At 46.2% G+C, this 19,340-nt stretch overlaps 1 protein-coding gene across 1 annotated transcript in view; it reads left to right on the forward strand.

Moving 5' to 3' along the window:
• The first annotated feature begins 943 nt into the window (after window positions 1-943).
• CORO1C (coronin 1C) overlaps window positions 944-19,340 on the forward strand; it is a 449,605-nt gene continuing 431,208 nt past the window's right edge. The window contains exon 1 of the mRNA XM_069214780.1: window positions 944-2,732. Within this exon, the coding sequence (XP_069070881.1) occupies window positions 1,280-2,732 (1,453 nt within the window). The 5' untranslated portion in view covers window positions 944-1,279. The remainder of the gene's footprint in view (window positions 2,733-19,340) is intronic.

Here is a 19,340-nt window from a genome sequence, read left to right on the forward strand (position 1 = left end):
ATAATGTATTCTGCTAAGACAGGTCTTCTTCGTGGGGGATGGCCCTGTAATTGTTGGACGTTCCAGATCGTCACATGTACTTTGTGCGGCTGTTTACACCCGGTGGTTTGATAAAGCCCAGAAATACGGTTGGGGATTGTGTTTCTCTTTCACGTTCAGCTCCTGGTGATTCCACCTGGCTAGCGAAGGTCAAGGCATGTTCCTTTCGTTTTCGAATACATTTTTATACGAGCCAAACTTACTCCTTGCGCCTTTTATACACTGAATATAGTTGTATTGAGTGCACTATTTGTGAATGCATCAGCTCTGATTTTGGGACAGGTCAGGCCATGGGCTTTTGAACAGAAGTGAAAGGTGGCAGCTGGCATTGGCTGGTACCCCTGTGATGTGGCCAATGAAGCAATGCAGGAGTAAATGCAGAATGTAATCATTACACTGTGCCCTGACTTGAGGCGTACTTTATTACTTTGTCCCTTTGGAAAGGTATTTATAGGATGCGCTCAGACTGATCGAGCAGAGCACGGAGATTCTTTCTGCTGTGATGTTCTCACAAAACGTGCCTATAATTTAGCACGATCCCTAGCACTGCTTGTCTTCCCGAAAAAGTATTTCAGTGCCTGGTGCTTCACAGTGTTTATCTCTTAAATATTTTCATGACTCTGTAATGGATGAAACAGCAGCTTGTTCGCGCGCTCATCCGAAGGCGATGTCTCTTCGCTCTGCGTCGCTGGCTCCGGGGCAGGCGGCTCGGGCGCGCGAGTGGGGATCGCCACCTTCATAAGAGCGTCAACCGCGGGGATTGCAACCAGCAACTCTCCCTTCAAATACCCAGGCGGCTGCCACCCCCTTCTTCAGATGCTGAGTCCGAGCCAACTAATGAAAGGGTTACAAGGCACCAGGGGGGAGGTGGCACCGCGCAGCTGATCCCAGGAGAGAAAACCTTACCAACTACGGAAAGCGGCGATGCCAGCCAGGCTAAGAGCTCGGGGATACTGGAATCATGGACGCCAGTGATCAAAGCGCTTTCAGGCAATGAACCGCAGACCCAGTCTACTGCAAATACCTGCATGGAGAGTCTGGCGCGAGCTTGCGAGTACCAGCAGCTAGCTACGAGAGAGATATCAGGCTAACTTGCAAACACTGAGTACTCATGCATCTATACTTCCTAGAGTTTCACTGACTAGGGAGGTAAGTGACATAACTATTTGCAGTTGGCTGCGGTGTTCAGTCCAGAAACGTTGAAAATTTAGCTTCAGAACAGCCCATCCGATGCAGGACTATGGAAAGGTCTGGAAGGGATATGATAACAACAGAGAACTTTGAATGTTTGTCAGACAATAAAGGTAAACTCGCAGGAAGAGGTAATCCAGAGGGCTTGAAAAGCGCGCGGAGGAAACACGAAGAGTATATTTTATGGCACAGGAGGCAAGCTGGGCTGGAGGAACTGGCACTGGAAAGAGGAATAAATGCGGTGAGCGAGGATGACTACAATGTACATGTATTGACAAAAAGCTTTGACATGAGCCCAACACATGAATACCAAGATCTGAGTGAGCTCTCAGGAGCCACAGGTTCTCAAGGAGATGCTCTTGCCCTTGAGGACACACTTGATGAATGCCTGGAGGCAATAACCCCCGTAAGGGTCCTAACAGTCAAGCTTGGAAGTCAACTTTCGCAGGAGGACACAAGAAGCCGAAAGGTGCACCCAATCATTTACAAAATTGAGGAGAGTGAATTCAACGCATCGGGCCAGAAAGGCAAGACACAACAGTCTTCACAGCCTGAGGCCAACCACTCTGCAAACATCCCTGCATGCAGCCCAGTCACAGAGTATAGCCAACAAGGTCAGCTAGAGGGATGCTATCAGGAAGAGAGGGGAAAACAAGGAGCTCGTGCAGGCCTAGACACCGTGATAACACATCTACAAGGAGCCATAACAAGGCAAATAAGCCGCTCTGACTCGGAGAGCAGCGTGGAAAGCAGACAAGCAAGCAAACTAACCATGAACCTGCAGAGTGGATTCGGCAAGCACAGCTTTTACAGCACGGTGCACTGTGGAGGAGATGAGGTTGGTGAAACAGGCAATGGGGAAGAGCCCGCACAAGGCAAACAGCAAGACTATCTACATACACAGAGCAACAATCAACCTGCCCTGGAGCAAAGAAGAGAGAGTGTGAACCAGTCAGACAACTTTCATCAAGCTTCCAAGTGTGCAACTGACATCACTGCGTCTGTACAAACTGAAAAACACGTGAACCAGTCAAATGCTCTTGCGGATGCAAACTGCGCAACCTTTTCTCAAGAGCGAAGAGTAGATGTTGCTGAACAAATCCTAGTGACAGGACAAGTCATTCAGTCCTACACCAACACAGTGATGCGCCACTTCAGCAGTTCAGCAACCTTACCCAAAGCTCCCCAAGGCACCCCACAAGGGAGAGAAGACATGACTGGTTGCGTCTCTGGCAAGACTTCAGAGAAGATGGAGACCTCACAGACATGCCAGATTTATGTTTCTGAGTTGAATCAAAGTCTGCATGCAGATGAGCTGCAGGATATGGCTAAAAAGAGGGCAGAGAATTCCGATGGGGTGTTCCTCGTCCAGGATGCGAACGATGACAGTAAGAAGAGCGAAGAGGAGAAATCACCTACAGTTGCGGACGTGAAGAGGTCCTTTGAAAGACAAAGCAGTTTGAAAGGGAAAGTGGAACCTACGCAGACACCAGTCAAAAAAGGTAAGTCTTGGCCTTCATAACTTTTTTCTTTGTAGTTGTTACTGCCTTTTCTTGTCGACAAATGCTCAGTGTGCCCGAAGAGTCGTACATGCAATGGTATGGCCATTGCTTTGTTTGTGCCAGTGGCTGCAGGCAGGAGCGTAGCTTGGTCAGTAAGACTTGGGGAGGGGGACTTCAGATTTCCAAACAATCAGGCTGGCACATGTTGTTAAAATACATTACAGTAGGACAAGCCGGGCGCATGAGAGGGGCTTAAGGGGCAGGGAAAGGGAGAAGAATGCAGATTGCCAAGGGTACCAAGGCCCATATTTATACTTTTTTAGGGCCACATTTGCATCATTTTTTGACACAAAAGCAGCGCAAACTTCCAAAATACAATTGTATTTTGTAAGTTTGCACCGATTTTGCGTCACATAACGACACAAATGCAGCACTAAAAACGTAAAAATATGGGCCTAAGTGAGAGAAAGCACATTGTTTTATGAAATGACCAACACTTTTTAAGTCTTTCCAAACATTGAGAGGGAGAGCGAGTGTGTGTGCATTTTTGTCTGTGTGTGTAAAAATTCCTGGTAGAATCCGACAGACACCTCACCCTACCCGACTGGAAGCACCTGTACCTATCACAAAACACATTTATTAGGAGGGGTGTAACACCCCAAACACAACCCTGAAGCCACGCCCCTGGTTGCAGGTGGGGCCCACCGCCTCTTCATTGGGGAACGTGTTTTTCTTCACCAAACTTTGATCCTGGGCAAGAGAGAGAAAGAAGAAGGAAGAGAAAGATAGGGAGACAGTAACAAAGGAAGAAATCAGGGGTGAAATTCAACCTTCAAAAGTGAAGTAAAGCGATAGAAAGTGTAGGGGGGTGGAAGGAAGAGGCATGAAGTGGAATCAAAGGTAGTAATGCTTGGTATTCAGCAGTCCTGGCACTCAGCAGCACCAGTGGTGGGCTCCAAAAAACATACTCTGAGCATCTATGCGTATGTTTTTTTCTCCCAACTATAGCACTGGATAGGGACTCTGGGGTTAAAGAGGCTTCACACACGCACAATTAGTAAGTTACAAATCCCTGTTAAAAAAGTGCCCTCAAAGTCTGGAAGGCCGGGCGCCATAGAGGTAAATTTCATAGCTGCTTTTAAATGTTCTACTGATCTTGCAAAAATAAGTGAGTGTCATCAGTTTTTACTCACACTTCATTATTTTCACCATCCATGTGCAATGTAATTTGCATTGCAGGTTTCAATCATATGTTATGCATGTGTATTCAGGAATTACATTGATTCACATTAAATTCCGAGTTCCAGTGCGTTTCGATCTGGGGACCTCTTCTTCTTGAGGAAGATTTTTGAGCACTTGTGTGATGCGACGACTATTCAGAATTACTTTCTTCTTTGTGCTTCACTGATCTCCGGCCTGGAGATTTGCGTCACGTGTTGAGTGTTGTGTTGTTGTTCCGAAGGATAAGGACAAAATATAACAAGCATTGGGAAAGCCAACAGTTCTCACCTTTGGGACCAATTGGCTTTGCCTTCAGCGATATGTTATTATGTATACTTTGCATATTTACATAATCCAATTTTGTATCATAAATTGAATTGACTTTACTCATTATTGGCAATGCCAAGAGTCCTCGGCTCTAAAAGCTGTGCTATTGAATTTTCTAGTGCTTGTAAGGGGCATGTGAGCTGAGTCGCATTAAGGTGTCCAGGTGAGTTCTGGCTGTAGGTGGGTGTTCATTATGGGCAATGATTGAGAGCTCTGGAGCTGAGGCTGACAGCAGTGTGAGTCAGTGGACCATAACACTGTTCAGATTACATGTTCATCCAATTCTTGGCCTCCACCTAATGTGCACATATGTGAGGATGGTCACATAAGTATAATTTATAATTATGAACTTGAAAGGAATCAGTGTTGTTACTAATTTGTTTAGAACTGCTAGCAAGCACACATAAAGTCAAAATATCTGGTTAGTTTTAGACATATGTTTGTGTGATATGTCTGAATGCGTTCACAGAAAACTCCCAGAAAGACACCTAAATACTGATCACGCAGCATGCCGTGTAAAGCACAGGATTGTAGTTCACATATTTTAAGCCATGCCCCTAATTACTTAGGCCATGAGGCCACTGTGGTTTTAGAGATGTCCCCCACCTTTTTCATCCCACATAAAGTACTGAGGTCCACAACAGGTTTTTGTCAACAGACTGGTAAAAGCTGTCTCACGGGCCAGAACTTAAAATTATGATGTTGCTGAATGTTGGCAAGAGAGAGAGCACAGCACTGTGCTTGGAAAGGAGAAGAGAAGTACACTAGGGAGACAGCTGGAAAGCCCATGCACTCTTGAGGAATGCTTAAATAAAAAGTAGTGTCTGGAAAATAACCAGTGGATGGATACAAGTAATGTGTCCATGCTCCAAGGGAGGGACAAACACAAGACGAGGAAGGAAAGCCCACATAAGATAACTAATAAGAAGCAAGAAAATTCAAGTGACAATGAAGCAAACCAATGGTAGGAAATAGGAGGATTCTAAGCCCACTGTTATCTAGTATTATGTCTCACAGCTGACACAGAACAACAGCTGTTAAGCAGACGAGACCTAATAACAGCTGTGAAATTTATGTCTGCAGTGCACAGCTTACAAGTTTACTACCTTTGAGTTCACTTTTCTACAGGAGATCATAGAGTAGTAACTAACAAGTTCAGAGAAGGGCAACCAAAAGGGTTCATAGACACCATTTTAAGCGTACCACAGACACAACCTGGAACCAAATGAGCGGTGTGCTAATATGAAAGCAAAGAGGTGAGGAAACTTGGTGGAGAAGTAGGACCACACCACTATGGCAATATCCCAAGTTGTATATCAGATATTTATCTATTTGCTAGTCTTTATTAGCATAGGACCCAAGTGGTTTCAGGGGACTGTGCAATTCAGGTTGTTTCAACCTGTACTCAGTGAGTATTTTTTAATGTTCAAAGGTCAATCAAAGCATGGTTACATAACACGGGCCAAAGATAATAATGTATTATTGGAGGGCAGGGTGGGGGTGAGGAGAGAGATTGGGGAGGTGATGGAGTACCATACATCCACTCTGTTAGGTTTCTAGAGCTCAGGGAGCCAAGTCACTAGTAGCGAGCTGGTGATAGACTGACAAAAGTTACTTAAGATGAGGTGGGACTGCAGTGGGGAGTGTGAAGTGGGCTGCAAGTTGGATTATTGAAAGATGAGACAAATATACATAAATATAATGTTCTCTTGCAAGGCAGGGTCTATGCACAAAGGTATGCACATTAAGTTGCAGAAACCAATGCATAAATGAGAGGATAATAGGGTAAAGCAAGGGAGGGGGGCTTCACCTCTGCAGAAAAGTGTAGTCGGGCTTTGCTATAATTCTGTAAATAAGAGAAAGCGCACAATTAGTACTGAAGTGGACACCAGAGATCTGCGTAGTAAGAAGTGTAGGGACTATGCATGGAAACAGGAAGTGGATGAGCAATGAAACTAACCACAGTTTAAAGATCCAGCATGCAGCAGTAAGCGTTTGAAAAGTAATGAGTGTATTCTTAGGTAAATGCGGCAACGCGTTACATGCAAACCGTGGTGTAACGTAAAATGATAGGGCCCCCTTCAGAATGTAGTCAGGGGCTACTGAGGCTCCCATTTCTCACAAATATTTCTAAATCTTGGGCTGGATGGTGGCCCCTGATGGATAGAGGGGCCCTCTGCTCCACAGGGACTTGCATTAGGCTCCGCACATGAGGAGGTCAGAACAGATAGGATAGGTTAGGAGGTCAGGAAACAAGGGTCAGATAATAAGAACAGAGTGAACTGAAATTAGGCTGAGTACTTAAAGATTGGGGATAACAAGCCACCATGCATTAAATGTAAGTGATGATTTGAAAGTCTCAAGTAGATATCTGTAGCTCTCTGGAGGCACTTACTGGCAGTGCTGGCTTTCATTTCTGGCAGGTGATCGGCGATGCAGGTATGGACCAAAGTGCAAAGTGTGTGCCTTGTGGGCATACCACAAAGATATGCACACAGAGTATGAGAGGGATGAAAAAAGTGTGTGTGTGTGGGGGGGTGGCTAAAAGGGGCGTGGCCTGTGTAGTTATGGGCTTGGCCTAACCACATTGGGGCATATTTACATACCCATTGTGCCACCATAGTGTCATTTTTTTTACTCTAAGGTGGCCTTTCCCCCTCACCAGATTTACAAAGTGGCACAATGCATGCATTGCACCACTTTGCAACGTCTTGCTCCACATTAGGCCTGCGCCAGTCATAATGTATGCAAGGAGGAGGCTAAAATGACGCACCCATTAAAATCAATGGGCCTTCCTGTGCTTTGCTGCTCTAGCGTCAACATTTTTTATACTAGTGCAGCAAAGCGCCACAACAGCGTCAAAAATGCTGTTGTGGTAACGATCGCCATGGAGCATCGTATTACAAATACAAAATACAAAAGTTGGGTCAAGGGCGACGGAAGAGAAGTGGCACATCAGGATTGATGCACCACTTTCTCATAAATATGCCCTATTGTGTGAAACACAACATCCTGGAAATAGCTAACACTCTTTGGGAATGCAAGATTAAACAAAAAATTCTAAAATATAAAGCACAACTAAACATCTGACGTGGATTACTATAACTTTATTTACATTCATTGTTCCGGAATAGATTTGTGTTTTGCTGCTAAAGTTACAGACATTTATGTGGGGCAGGATAGGGACCCATTTCATTGTCAATTTTTATTAAATACTACTGAGTCTAAGACCCGGATGCAGCGGCGGCCACCACATATGTCAAGGAAGGGGGAGGCATCGGACGACGGGGGAAACATTTAAAAAAAAAAAAAGCGACCTACCTTTCGCCGCCAGTCTCCTGTTGCCGTCTCCTTCTTCCTCGCTCTTCAGCCCCTAATGGTGTCCCAGCATTCGCTGAGACACCAGCACAGGCTCCCCAGCAATCCTGGTGCTGCTTACATGCTAAACATAGCATGTAAGCAGCATCAGGATTGGTCTCAGCAGCAGTCACTGCCGCTCAGACACAAGCCTGCGGTCTGTGCAGTTTCTCCAGCCCAGCTGTCTATGCAGCTGGGCTGGGGAAATCTAAGTGTGTATGTGTGTTTGGCCGGCCTGAGACAGCCGGCCAAACACACTTGCACACTCAATGCTCTCTTCCCTCCTCCCCCTCCCACCTCCCAGCCCCACCCCTCCCTGCACCTGCTGGCTGAGCCACCAGATGAAAAATGAAAAATAAAACGATTGCAACATATTGTTTTATTTTTCATCTGCTGGCTCATCCAGGGGGGCGACACCCCTCAGCCACTGCGGAGGAGCCGCCCCTGCCCAGACGCACCCACCCTGTGTATGCACAGATTAATGAGCACTCCCATGTTCGCACTTTGTAGTGACAGTAGACTTCAATGATTCTCAATGGAGGTCTATGTGTGGGCCCTGCACTGTCAGTGGTCACTCAGGCGAGGATGGTGGGTCGACAGGAATACGAGAGCTCGTTATAGGTCCGGGTGTCTTGCTAATAAAGCTCTGTACTACAGCATGCTTTGTTTTTTTTAACATAAAAATGAACTCTCCTGACCATACAACGACAGTGGGAATCAGCACAAATGCCCCCTGTGAATGTGTACAGCTTTATGCTTTTCTCAATTTCAGGCACACATCATATAGTTAGGTATGGTGGTACTGTGCACAGGAAGAAGCTTTTAAAGGGAAATGTTAAGATCTCCGGGCAGATGTGTCTTTCTGAGCAGTAGATATTGAGGGGGCATGCATGTTGAATACTGCTGGCATGCGACTAATTCTTCTTCCGAAACATTTGCGCTTGCTCTGGAATGACATGATATCCCTGTAGACCTGCTCATGTCTCACTGCGCAGAAAGGGTGATGCGTCACACTGTGTCCCCACGCGCTGCCCATCCCCAGAGAGCACGCGCCCTACGCCTGCTAGATTTGTGCAGTGTCCAGTGCGTGCGCGGCTCGGACTATCCGCGACTTTGTGTTATTTCACACTCATTGGCCGTAGCAGTTGTTTCTCAGAGAGGCTGGGAGGGTGGGGGCCGGTTTAGTTACTGTAGGCCGTTTTCACAGCGGTACTGCAATATCGGCCTCCAGTAACAAAAACAGCAATGCTTCACATTTGACCCACCCCCCCACAGGGGCTGGTCCAACACAATTACCAGGTCTGCTTTGGGTTCCCAGTCCGGCGCTGGCTGTATGTAGAGGTGTGTGGTGAATCGCTTTCTTGAACACAGACCCATACCACAATATGTTTAAACAGTTCTGACTATTCCACCCATGATCTCCTTGATTACAGTAACACAGAAGACACTACTTGGTCTCCAGCTTTTCAGTGAGGTTCTCTTTGCTGCCAATAGGGTAACCCTAAAGGGCTGCAGTTGTTCCAAAGTTCTCGCAAGATGACGCCCATGGCTTTACAAAACACCTAACTATCAAAAGACCAAGAGCACGACTAAGCTGCAAAGCAGCTGCCCCCTAGTGGCTAGTAAGAGCCTGTAGGTCGAGCTTCTTGCCTTTCAAAAGATGATTGACAACCAATGGCAAAGCCAATAGGTCTCAAATACGTGAGAGCTACTGGCATTGCCAATGTCTTTTAGCCATGTTATACAGCAGCTTGTCTAAAAGTTAGTGGTGTAGTGTAGATTAGAGTGGCACAGAGGAGAGTGGCGTAGAGTGGAGTGGAGTAGAGTAGAATGGTGTAAAGTAGAGCGGCATAAAGTAGAGTCACGTGGGGTGGCATAGAGTGGAGTAGAGTGGAGTGTAGTGGCGTAGAATGGAGTGCCGTAGAGAAGAGTGGTGTGGAGTTGAGTGGAGTTGCGTAGACTGGAGTGGCGTAGAATGGAGTGGCATCGCGCAGTGATTCCCAACCTGTGGTCTGGTGACCCCTGGGGTGTCGCAAAGCCTACTGAGGGGGTCCGCGACTAGTTAGAAAATTAAATAATATTAACTAATTAATAAAGTGTATATAAATAAAGAGGATACATTTAAATTTCAAAGTTTAAAAAGTTCTGTAAATGTGAAGACATTTGAAATTAAAGGCTAAAAACTAAGTTAGTATTCTCAGATTGATTTGTGAGAGCAGTGCAAGTGCACCATACAGAATAGAGTATGGATGACAAGTGGCCTCAATTGAATTTAGAAACGCTCCAACCTTGCTATTAAAATTAAAATGTTGATATTCATTATATTTGATTGTGAATCAAATAAACAATTTCATTATTTGTGTATTTGTTTGATGACTGCTTGTTTCTGTATTGTTTCTGTGTCATCCAGCGGTTCAAATTATCAAACACCCTCAGGCCAGGTTCCCTGGCTTCCAGTAACAACTCAGTAGGGGTCCCCAGATTCCAGTAATGATGAAGTGGGGGTCTTCAGAAGTCAAAAGGTTAAGAATCACTAGCTTAGAGTAGAGTGGAGTGGCGTAGAGTAGTACAGTTATAGGTTTACGTAACTGAAGCATCAATAGAGGCAGCAGATAGCGTGAAGTAAGATGTTGTATGCCTGTGTTAAAAGTAGTAAAGCACATTGCACACCCAGGAATAATACTGAAAGGCTTATAAGATTAAATGAGAGTGAAAATGAAAACACTTAATGGTATGCGTGGGCAGGTTGAATGCCAACTGAATTGTAAACAATACTTCTTGAAGTACAGAACATGCGCTGTGTAGGCTAGACCCTAAATGTGGGCTGCAACCAACTTTCCCTTTAGGTACAGTGCAGTGTACACTACCTCTCAGATGTGAGAATACACAAACCTGTTTGTCATCACCCCCCAGCTGCAGGTTTTTTCAGCAAGGGGGAAGGGGGGAGGGGCAGGCTCCAAAAAATGTCCTGAGTTTGCCACACATGACGTGATATGGGTTTGCCACACAGGACCAGGACCTTACCTTTGGTCTTTCCTGGTGGATGCTATCAGCATGGCTACTGAAAACAGTGATTGTGCGTCCGTGGTATATTTTAAATAAATGAGAACTTGCTGCATTCGTCACATAATTATTCGTTTGCCTCATGATTTGTAGATTGTAATACAAAATGTGCTTCTAGCACAAGCAGGTCAAACATTTCTGACATTGCTGCATACAGGGGCAATGAGAGTGACAATAAAGCCAACCAATGGTAAGCAATGGAGGGGTTCTAAGTCCACTGTAAATGTTAGGTTTTTCAAAATATCCCTGTGCAAGGAATCTGGCTAATCCTCCCAAACATCAAAGCAGAGAGTCAGACTCATGGGTAATGCTTTGTTGCTCTGTTATGAGTCTGGCATACAAAGATATTTATCTCTTATAATCTCTTATACTAATCTGTACTCTGAATATTGGAATCTTTTTAATTTAAACAATGCTGCCACCATTCTACAAGATGTCCCTCTAGAAGTGTGATCAGATGTACAATGTCACCCCTCCTTATTAATTTCAGATACATACAGGTTAGTACACCAGAACCTCTCTGCTCAGCCCCTCAGTCTACCGATCCATCTCTTAGCTAACACCTGCACTCATCCATCACCTCCTACATACTATGCTGAAGGAGGGGCAGCCACAGACCTGCACAGTGCATAGGCACTTATAGGGCAGCACAAACCACAGACAGTTCTCCTTAATTGCACCCATGCATGCAGGGTAGCAACAAAGGATCAACATGTTAACCTCCAAACACACCCAAAGCAACTCGGGTATTAGGGACAACACTCCTATCACCAAGGCACAACACTTCCTTCTTTCACATCACACTGCAGCACAGTATCAGTATCATAGGTCACAGATTAAATCACACCTACTCATTAAGGTTTAGAACATATTTAAGTAGCCATAATATTTAACTCTATTAACACTGGACCAAAATCCACCCTGAAAACCTGTGAAAGCAGCACAACAATTTTTAGTGCAGTCAGTGGAATGACATCAGGTATACAATTGTCATAGGTGAAGAGCAGCAACTCTAGTTCTGGGGTCACTGTATACCTTATGCAGTTCATTGCAGGAGATGGGCACCAATATTCAGTACTTACTCTTCATCATCTTACTTTGACCCAGAGCAAGAGGAAGATATGAAGAAAAGGAGGAAGAATAGAAAGACAGGAAGACAGTGACAAAGGGAGAATGCAAGGATGAAAAACACCCTGCAAGAATGAGATAAAGAGACAGGAAGTGCAATGTGGTGGAAGAAAAAGGCACAAGGTGAAATCAAAAATAGGCTGCCTTGGTGTTCAGAGGCACTGGCATTCAACAGAGTGGGCAGCGGGTTTCTGAGAAAAACTTCTGGGCCTGCACTTCTGTTTTTTTGCAATTGTAAATAAAGGCTAAAGAGTAGATAAAATGAGACTTAAAAAGGACTCTGGGCAAACCCACCAGGAGCAGAGCTGAAATGAATACTATTGAACTAGTGTGGGTCACCATCCTTTCAAGCAATGCCTAAGTTGTGTCTGTGGGTGCAAGTGGGGCCCACAGCATTACTTCTTGGGGACTGGCACTTATTTTTCACTCATCAGACTGTGTTCTACGGCACGTGAGAGAAAAACATAAAGAGGGAAAGGAGGAGGAAGAGAAAGGAGGAAAAACAGTGACAAAGAGAGAAAGCAGGGATGAGAAAGAACATGCACAAGTGAGATAAAGCTGCAATGAGTGTAAGATGTGGGAAGAAACAGGCATGAGGTGGAGTCCAGACAACGTACCCTTGGTATTCGGCAACCCCCAAAGCATCGGACACTGGCACTTATTAATGTACAAATTAAGCACTGCTTTCGAGAACAGTATATTCAAGCTTGCGATGCAGTCGATTACATTACCAGCCCTCTGTTTAGAAAGTAGACAGTTCTGGCAGAAACATCTGTACCAGGCTAAAAAAGGAAACTAGTAGAAACATGTTCTTCTCAGTAAAGTTGCCTTTTTGGGTCGAAGCCTCTAGTGGGATGGTTCTGAAGGAACCAGTGAGTGACCTAGTAAAGGTTTTGGCAGATGGAAAAAGGCGTTGGCCTTCCATCTTGGAAGGGTGTTGCATGCCTTGGAACAGGCCACGAGGCCTGTCAGCGAAAAAAAAAGGTGTTATGGAGATTCGGAATGAAAAATGCTCAACATCTGCTCTCTATGGAGTTCATTTTGCAGTTCTGAAAAAGCAGTGCCGTTTTACAGGGTTCAATTTACATGCATTTTTTAAAGGACTTCATTGAATTGATTGAGGACCTATGAATGAAAAGATAGCGAAACATTTTGCAGCGGATACAGTATTTATTTGCAGAAGGGAGATGCAAGAGAAAGTTGTGTAAGGCGCATCTGATGGATTTTTGACTTGCTACCAAGACATTAGATGAATTGAAGGTGGTAGAGTTGATCTACTTGGAATTCAGTAAAGTCTCATTGTTTTACACCATGGGAAGGAGAACCTATTTCACCATATCACATGTGATATAATGGATGGCAAAATATTGTAACCACTATATCAACTACCACTTTTTTGTCATTGTATGTAGATGAGGAGTTAAGAATAGTAAATATGAACATCCTTTCCTTGTCCATATAGAGGTAGGCGATAAAGTGGATTTGTGTGGGTCAATACTATTGACCTTGATGTAATGATGCATATTAAGTGTGTGAGTGGGATTAGTAGCCTCAGTGTGGAATCCAGGGCAGTGAACTAAATTGGAAACCAGTGATCAAGCTCAGTCTGAGAAAAAGGAAGCGTGAGAAGTGAAGTCCCACAAACTGCATTGTTTACCATATTCAACAACTTAGGGGATGCAGAGGAGATGCGAGGAAAACTGTACCTTTCTGTAGATGATATCAAAGCCAGCATCAGCAAAGTGATGCTCTAGAACACTGGAAGTATTACACAAGGTTTTGGACGATGTGAAAAGTGGGAGAGAGTTTACAACCAAAGTGGTAATCAGAGATGTGCATCATCAGGAATTTGGAATGAAGGAGCCCTGGGGAGATCTAAAGATGGGGGCGAAGGGGTATAACATAATGGAAGCTGTATCAAAAGTTTGTGGGAGTAGCAGATAGATGCCGGACATACAACATGACTTTCCAAGCAGTATAAAAAGTTTGTGAGGGTCTGGCCGCTTCACCTGCACCCTGGGTTTTGAGGTTCATGGGATGCCTAGCAACAGATTATGTGATGAGTGTGAAAAGAAGAGGTTACAAGTACATGGAATGTCTCAGTCTGAATGTGGTGCATCTCTGCACAGACAGCTTGAACACATTTGGTACTAGTGTTGAGATAGTCCTGGTTGTGTCTTTGTTCATTTAACATATGTCATTACCCCTGCCTGTAAAGTCATTGTTTACGCCGCTCTTTCTCGTTGTATATCAATGAATTGAAACAACCAGTTCTTTGCATCAGAACACATCGTGTTCCGCTGACATGTTGCAAAGAATATAATACAATTGATGCAGGTGCTGACATTGGTTACTATAAACTTGCGCATTTGAGGCTCTGGGATGAAAAAGGGAAGAACAACCTGTATTTCTTTTCTAAATTGCTGTGTTGGCCGATTTTAGTATTTTCGCATATTTTTTCAAAAGGTTTCCTGAGGATAGAGACTCCTTCCCACGAAATGGTTGTGCCAGGGTTGCGTCATCTCAAAGTTACTGTTTCTATGTTCCAGTCCCATATGTTGGTATATTCTGTTCAGCTCTTGTAAGTATCAAATCTCCCGACAGAGAGAGAAAGAGTTCAGGCCATACGGAGAGGGAAACACAGGTGAATGAATGAATGAAAATACTCGAACATTCTTTTAAAGCGCAACCTGTACACTAAAAAGGTATCTTGCAGTGCTTAATTTGTAAATAAAAACGTGCCGGTGCCAAAAGCCCTCCTCCTAAACATGCGGCTTCTGCAATTAAATGTGCGATCACGGAATACTGAGGCAGCATAATACTGAAGCGATCTCGGGCCTCTTCATTCCATTTACAGCCATTCCCTGCCCCTTCAGCTCACTCTTGCAGTGTTCTGTTTCTCCCATTGGGACGCTTTTTCATTGTTCTCTTCCTCCGTCTTTCCAGTATGTGTCTTTTGCTTCAGAACAGTTGATGGACAGAATGTAGACCAAATCAAACATTCACCCTCAGTCACAGTCGTTGCATATGGCTGGGTCCAAACCGGAATGGCATGGTGAGCAAACAAACTGATGGACCAAACCCAGATCTGTGACTGGGGGTGAATGTTTGATGTGTTCTGCATTCCGTCCATCAACTGTTCTTTTTGAATCGGGTGTCATAGTGAGCACGGGACCCACGTCTGGGCAGGCCAGGTCTTGCAGGCAACCTCTGCTGCACATGGGCGAAGGCCATGCACGGTGCATAGTTGTGTGCTTAAAGGGGGTTTACGTCAGGGCCTGGTCACAAGATGTAAATCTGTTCAGTAGTTTGGGAGATATTAAAGGAAAAATGCATTTGTATATCTAGGGACGTGGATCCTCCGTGGATCCAAAAGGTCTCATACTGAGAAATGATTAGGTGACACACTTCAACCAGGAAGTGTTGCCAGACATCTTGGCACTTGAACTCGTCCAAAGTAAAAAGGCAAAGAAAACCATAGGGGGCAGTGTAGGAATACCCTGACACCCTAGGCCCTCTGGTGGTGTCCCACTGGGTGTCCGGTGGGGCCCAAAAATTTTTTTTTTAAACTGTTGCTGTGGATTCACAGTGGATCTGCGAATAAGTGGCAAAAATGTTTTTTCTAAATGCACGGCCCCCCTCCTCAGGCCAATTTTGTCCATGCAGCGGATGCTTCTGTTCAGGCTCCCAGGACCCGGACACTAGCTGGAACATTGGGCTGCAGCGGTGCCTGGAAAGTTTGGGAGCTGCCGATGCCAAGTGCTCATTCCTCAACAAGGTGCAGATCCTGGCCGTGCAGATGTGGAGGCTGACTGCCAAAGAGCTAGGGGTGGTCTCCATGCAGATATGTCCGTCTGAGGCAGGAGAGGGAACAATGGGCTGAGGCATGGGCGAGCACCCCTGCCGCACTCACTGTGTCCGGCTCCTGCCCCCATGCACGCTGTGGTAGACTCTGGCACTGGGTATACCTGCCCCGCACCTTGCACGCTCCACATGTGCCCAAGCCTCATGCAGGGCACTATACATGCCCCCGCTCAGATTGCTGGACTTTATACATAAAGGGGGGTGCAGCAGCCATTTAACCCACAACCCAGCACTTCAAGTCCTGTTTTCTCTGTGGTGCATCCTTCCCCAGTCCTGCACTTTACGCTGTCCTGCATGCATCCTGCCGCATTCCAACACTTCATTCCACTGTGGCTCTGGTCCTCTTGCAGTAGGGACCTGCCACATCAAAGTTCTCAAGTGCCAGGAAGTGTGTATGACATCCCTGCATGCTTTTGGGCATAGAAGATCGATTAATAGTGTTTTTGGAATAATTATTGAATGTACCATATTGCTATGGTCAGGACACGCAGCTAGTAATTCCACACATGGGTCTGTGTGTGGTGGGGCATACTGAGTTAAACTCGTATGTCAGCACTTACGATGCAGCAGCTTTTCATGAATTTCAGTCAGGGAGATGCATAATAAGTGGTCATGTTTAGGGGTAGGAGTGAGCTTGGTAACCTGGCTCAAATAGGGTTTTAAATTTATCGCAAAGACTTTCTAGGGATTGGGTGGATTTTGGTCACCTAAGGTGATGAGCACTTTCCATTAATGTGGCCTTTTGTCTCTGGTAGTGTAGGAAGTTGGCTCTGTATGTGCTATTTCAAAGTAAGGAATAGCATGCACAGAGTCCAAGGGTTCCCCTTAGAGGTAAAATAGTGGTAAAAAGAGATAATACTAATGCTCTATTTTGTGGTAGTGTGGTCGAGCAGTAGGCTTATCCAAGGAGTAGTGTTAAGCATTTGTTGTACATACACATAGACAATAAATGAGGTACACACACTCAGAGACAAATCCAGCCAATAGGTTTTGTTATAGAAAAATATCTTTTCTTAGTTTATTTGAAGAACCACAGGTTCAAATTTAACATGTAATATCTTGTTTGAAAGGTATTGCAGGTAAGTACATTAGGAACTTTGAATCATTTCAATTGCATGTATACTTTTCAAGTTATTCACAAATAGCTGTTTTAAAAGTGGACACAGTGCAATTTTCACAGTTCCTGGGGGAGGTAAGTTTTTGTTAGTTTTACCAGGTAAGTAAGACACTTACAGGGTTCAGTTCTTGGTCCAAGGTAGCCCACCGTTGGGGGTTCAGAGCAACCCCAAAGTTACCACACCAGCAGCTCAGGGCCGGTCAGGTGCAGAGTTCAAAGTGGTGCCCAAAACGCATAGGCTTCAATGGAGAGAAGGGGGGGCCCCGGTTCCGGTCTGCTTGCAGGTAAGTACCCGCGTCTTCGGAGGGCAGACCAGGGGGGTTTTGTAGGGCACCGGGGGGGACACAAGCCCACACAGAAATTTCACCCTCAGCGGCGCGGGGGCGGCCGGGTGCAGTGTTAGAACAAGCGTCGGGTTCGCAATGTAAGTCAATGAGAGATCAAGGGATCTCTTCAGCGCTGCAGGCAGGCAAGGGGGGGCTTCCTCGGGGAAACCTCCACTTGGGCAAGGGAGAGGGACTCCTGGGGGTCACTTCTGCAGTAAAAGTCCGGTCCTTCAGGTCCTGGGGGCTGCGGGTGCAGGGTCTTTTCCAGGCGTCGGGACTTAGGTTTCAGAGAGTCGCGGTCAGGGGAAGCCTCGGGATTCCCTCTGCAGGCGGCGCTGTGGGGGCTCAGGGGGGACAGGTTTTGGTACTCACAGTCGTAGAGTAGTCCGGGGGTCCTCCCTGAGGTGTTGGTTCTCCACCAGTCGAGTCGGGGTCGCCGGGTGCAGTGTTGCAAGTCTCACGCTTCTTGCGGGGAGATTGCAGGGTTCTTTAAAGCTGCTCCTTTGGATAAAGTTGCAGTCTTTTTGGAGCAGGTCCGCTGTCCTCGGGAGTTTCTTGTCGTCGTCGAAGCAGGGCAGTCCTCAGAGGATTCAGAGGTCGCTGGTCCCTTTGGAAGGCGTCGCTGGAGCAGAGTTCCTTGGAAGGCAGGAGACAGGCCGGTGAGTTTCTGGAGCCAAGGCAGTTGTTGTCTTCTGGTCTTACTCTGCAGGGGTTTTCAGCTAGGCAGTCCTTCTTGTTGTTGTTGCAGGAATCTAATTTTCTAGGGTTCAGGGTAGCCCTTAAATACTAAATTTAAGGGCGTGTTTAGGTCTGGGGGGTTAGTAGCCAATGGCTGCTAGCCCTGAGGGTGGGTACACCCTCTTTGTGCCTCCTCCCAAGGGGAGGGGGTCACAATCCTAACCCTATTGGGGGAATCCTCCATCTGCAAGATGGAGGATTTCTAAAAGTTAGAGTCACCTCAGCTCAGGACACCTTAGGGGCTGTCCTGACTGGTCAGTGACTCCTCCTTGTTTTTCTCATTATTTTCTCCGGCCTTGCCGCCAAAAGTGGGGGCCGGGGCCGGAGGGGGCGGGCAACTCCACTAGCTGGAGTGTCCTGCGGTGCTGTGACAAAGGGGTGAGCCTTTGAGGCTCACCGCCAGGTGTTACAGCTCCTGCCTGGGGGAGGTGTTAGCATCTCCACCCAGTGCAGGCTTTGTTACTGGCCTCAGAGTGACAAAGGCACTCTCCCCATGGGGCCAGCAACATGTCTCTAGTGTGGCAGGCTGCTGGAACTAGTCAGCCTACACAGACAGTCGGTTAAGTTTCAGGGGGCACCTCTAAGGTGCCCTCTGTGGTGTATTTTACAATAAAATGTACACTGGCATCAGTGTGCATTTATTGTGCTGAGAAGTTTGATACCAAACTTCCCAGTTTTCAGTGTAGCCATTATGGTGCTGTGGAGTTCGTGCAAAACAGACTCCCAGACCATATACTCTTATGGCTACCCTGCACTTACAATGTCTAAGGTTTTGCTTAGACACTGTAGGGGCACAGTGCTCATGCACTGGTACCCTCACCTATGGTATAGTGCACCCTGCCTTAGGGCTGTAAGGCCTGCTAGAGGGGTGTCTTACCTATACTGCATAGGCAGTGAGAGGCTGGCATGGCACCCTGAGGGGAGTGCCATGTCGACTTACTCATTTTGTTCTCACTAGCACACACAAGCTGGTAAGCAGTGGGTCTGTGCTGAGTGAGGGGTCTCTAGGGTGGCATAATACATGCAGCAGCCCTTAGAGACCTTCCCTGGCATCAGGGCCCTTGGTACCAGAGGTACCAGTTACAAGGGACTTATCTGGATGCCAGGGTGTGCCAATTGTGGAATCAATGGTACATTTTAGGTGAAAGAACACTGGTGCTGGGGCCTGGTTAGCAGGGTCCCAGCACACTTCTCAGTCAAGTCAGCATCAGTATTAGGCAAAAAGTGGGGGGTAACTGCAACAGGGAGCCATTTCTTTACACAAGCCCCCCCCAGCCCACAGGCCAGGAGACTCAGCCAAAGCTGGAAGAGTCTTCCTAGTCTGTCAGGCGAGGAAGAGTAGAGGAAATGGCTGGTTTGTTGCAGGGCCTACTCTGCCTTACATCCTCCTGTTCAGGTCATTCCCTCTGGGGAACTGACCCACTTCCACAGTGATAGGACCTAGTCTGAACTGCCTCTTGTCTGTGC

Source organism: Pleurodeles waltl, chromosome 11 (genome assembly GCF_031143425.1).
Source record: "Pleurodeles waltl isolate 20211129_DDA chromosome 11, aPleWal1.hap1.20221129, whole genome shotgun sequence".
Lineage (NCBI taxonomy): Eukaryota > Metazoa > Chordata > Amphibia > Caudata > Salamandridae > Pleurodeles > Pleurodeles waltl.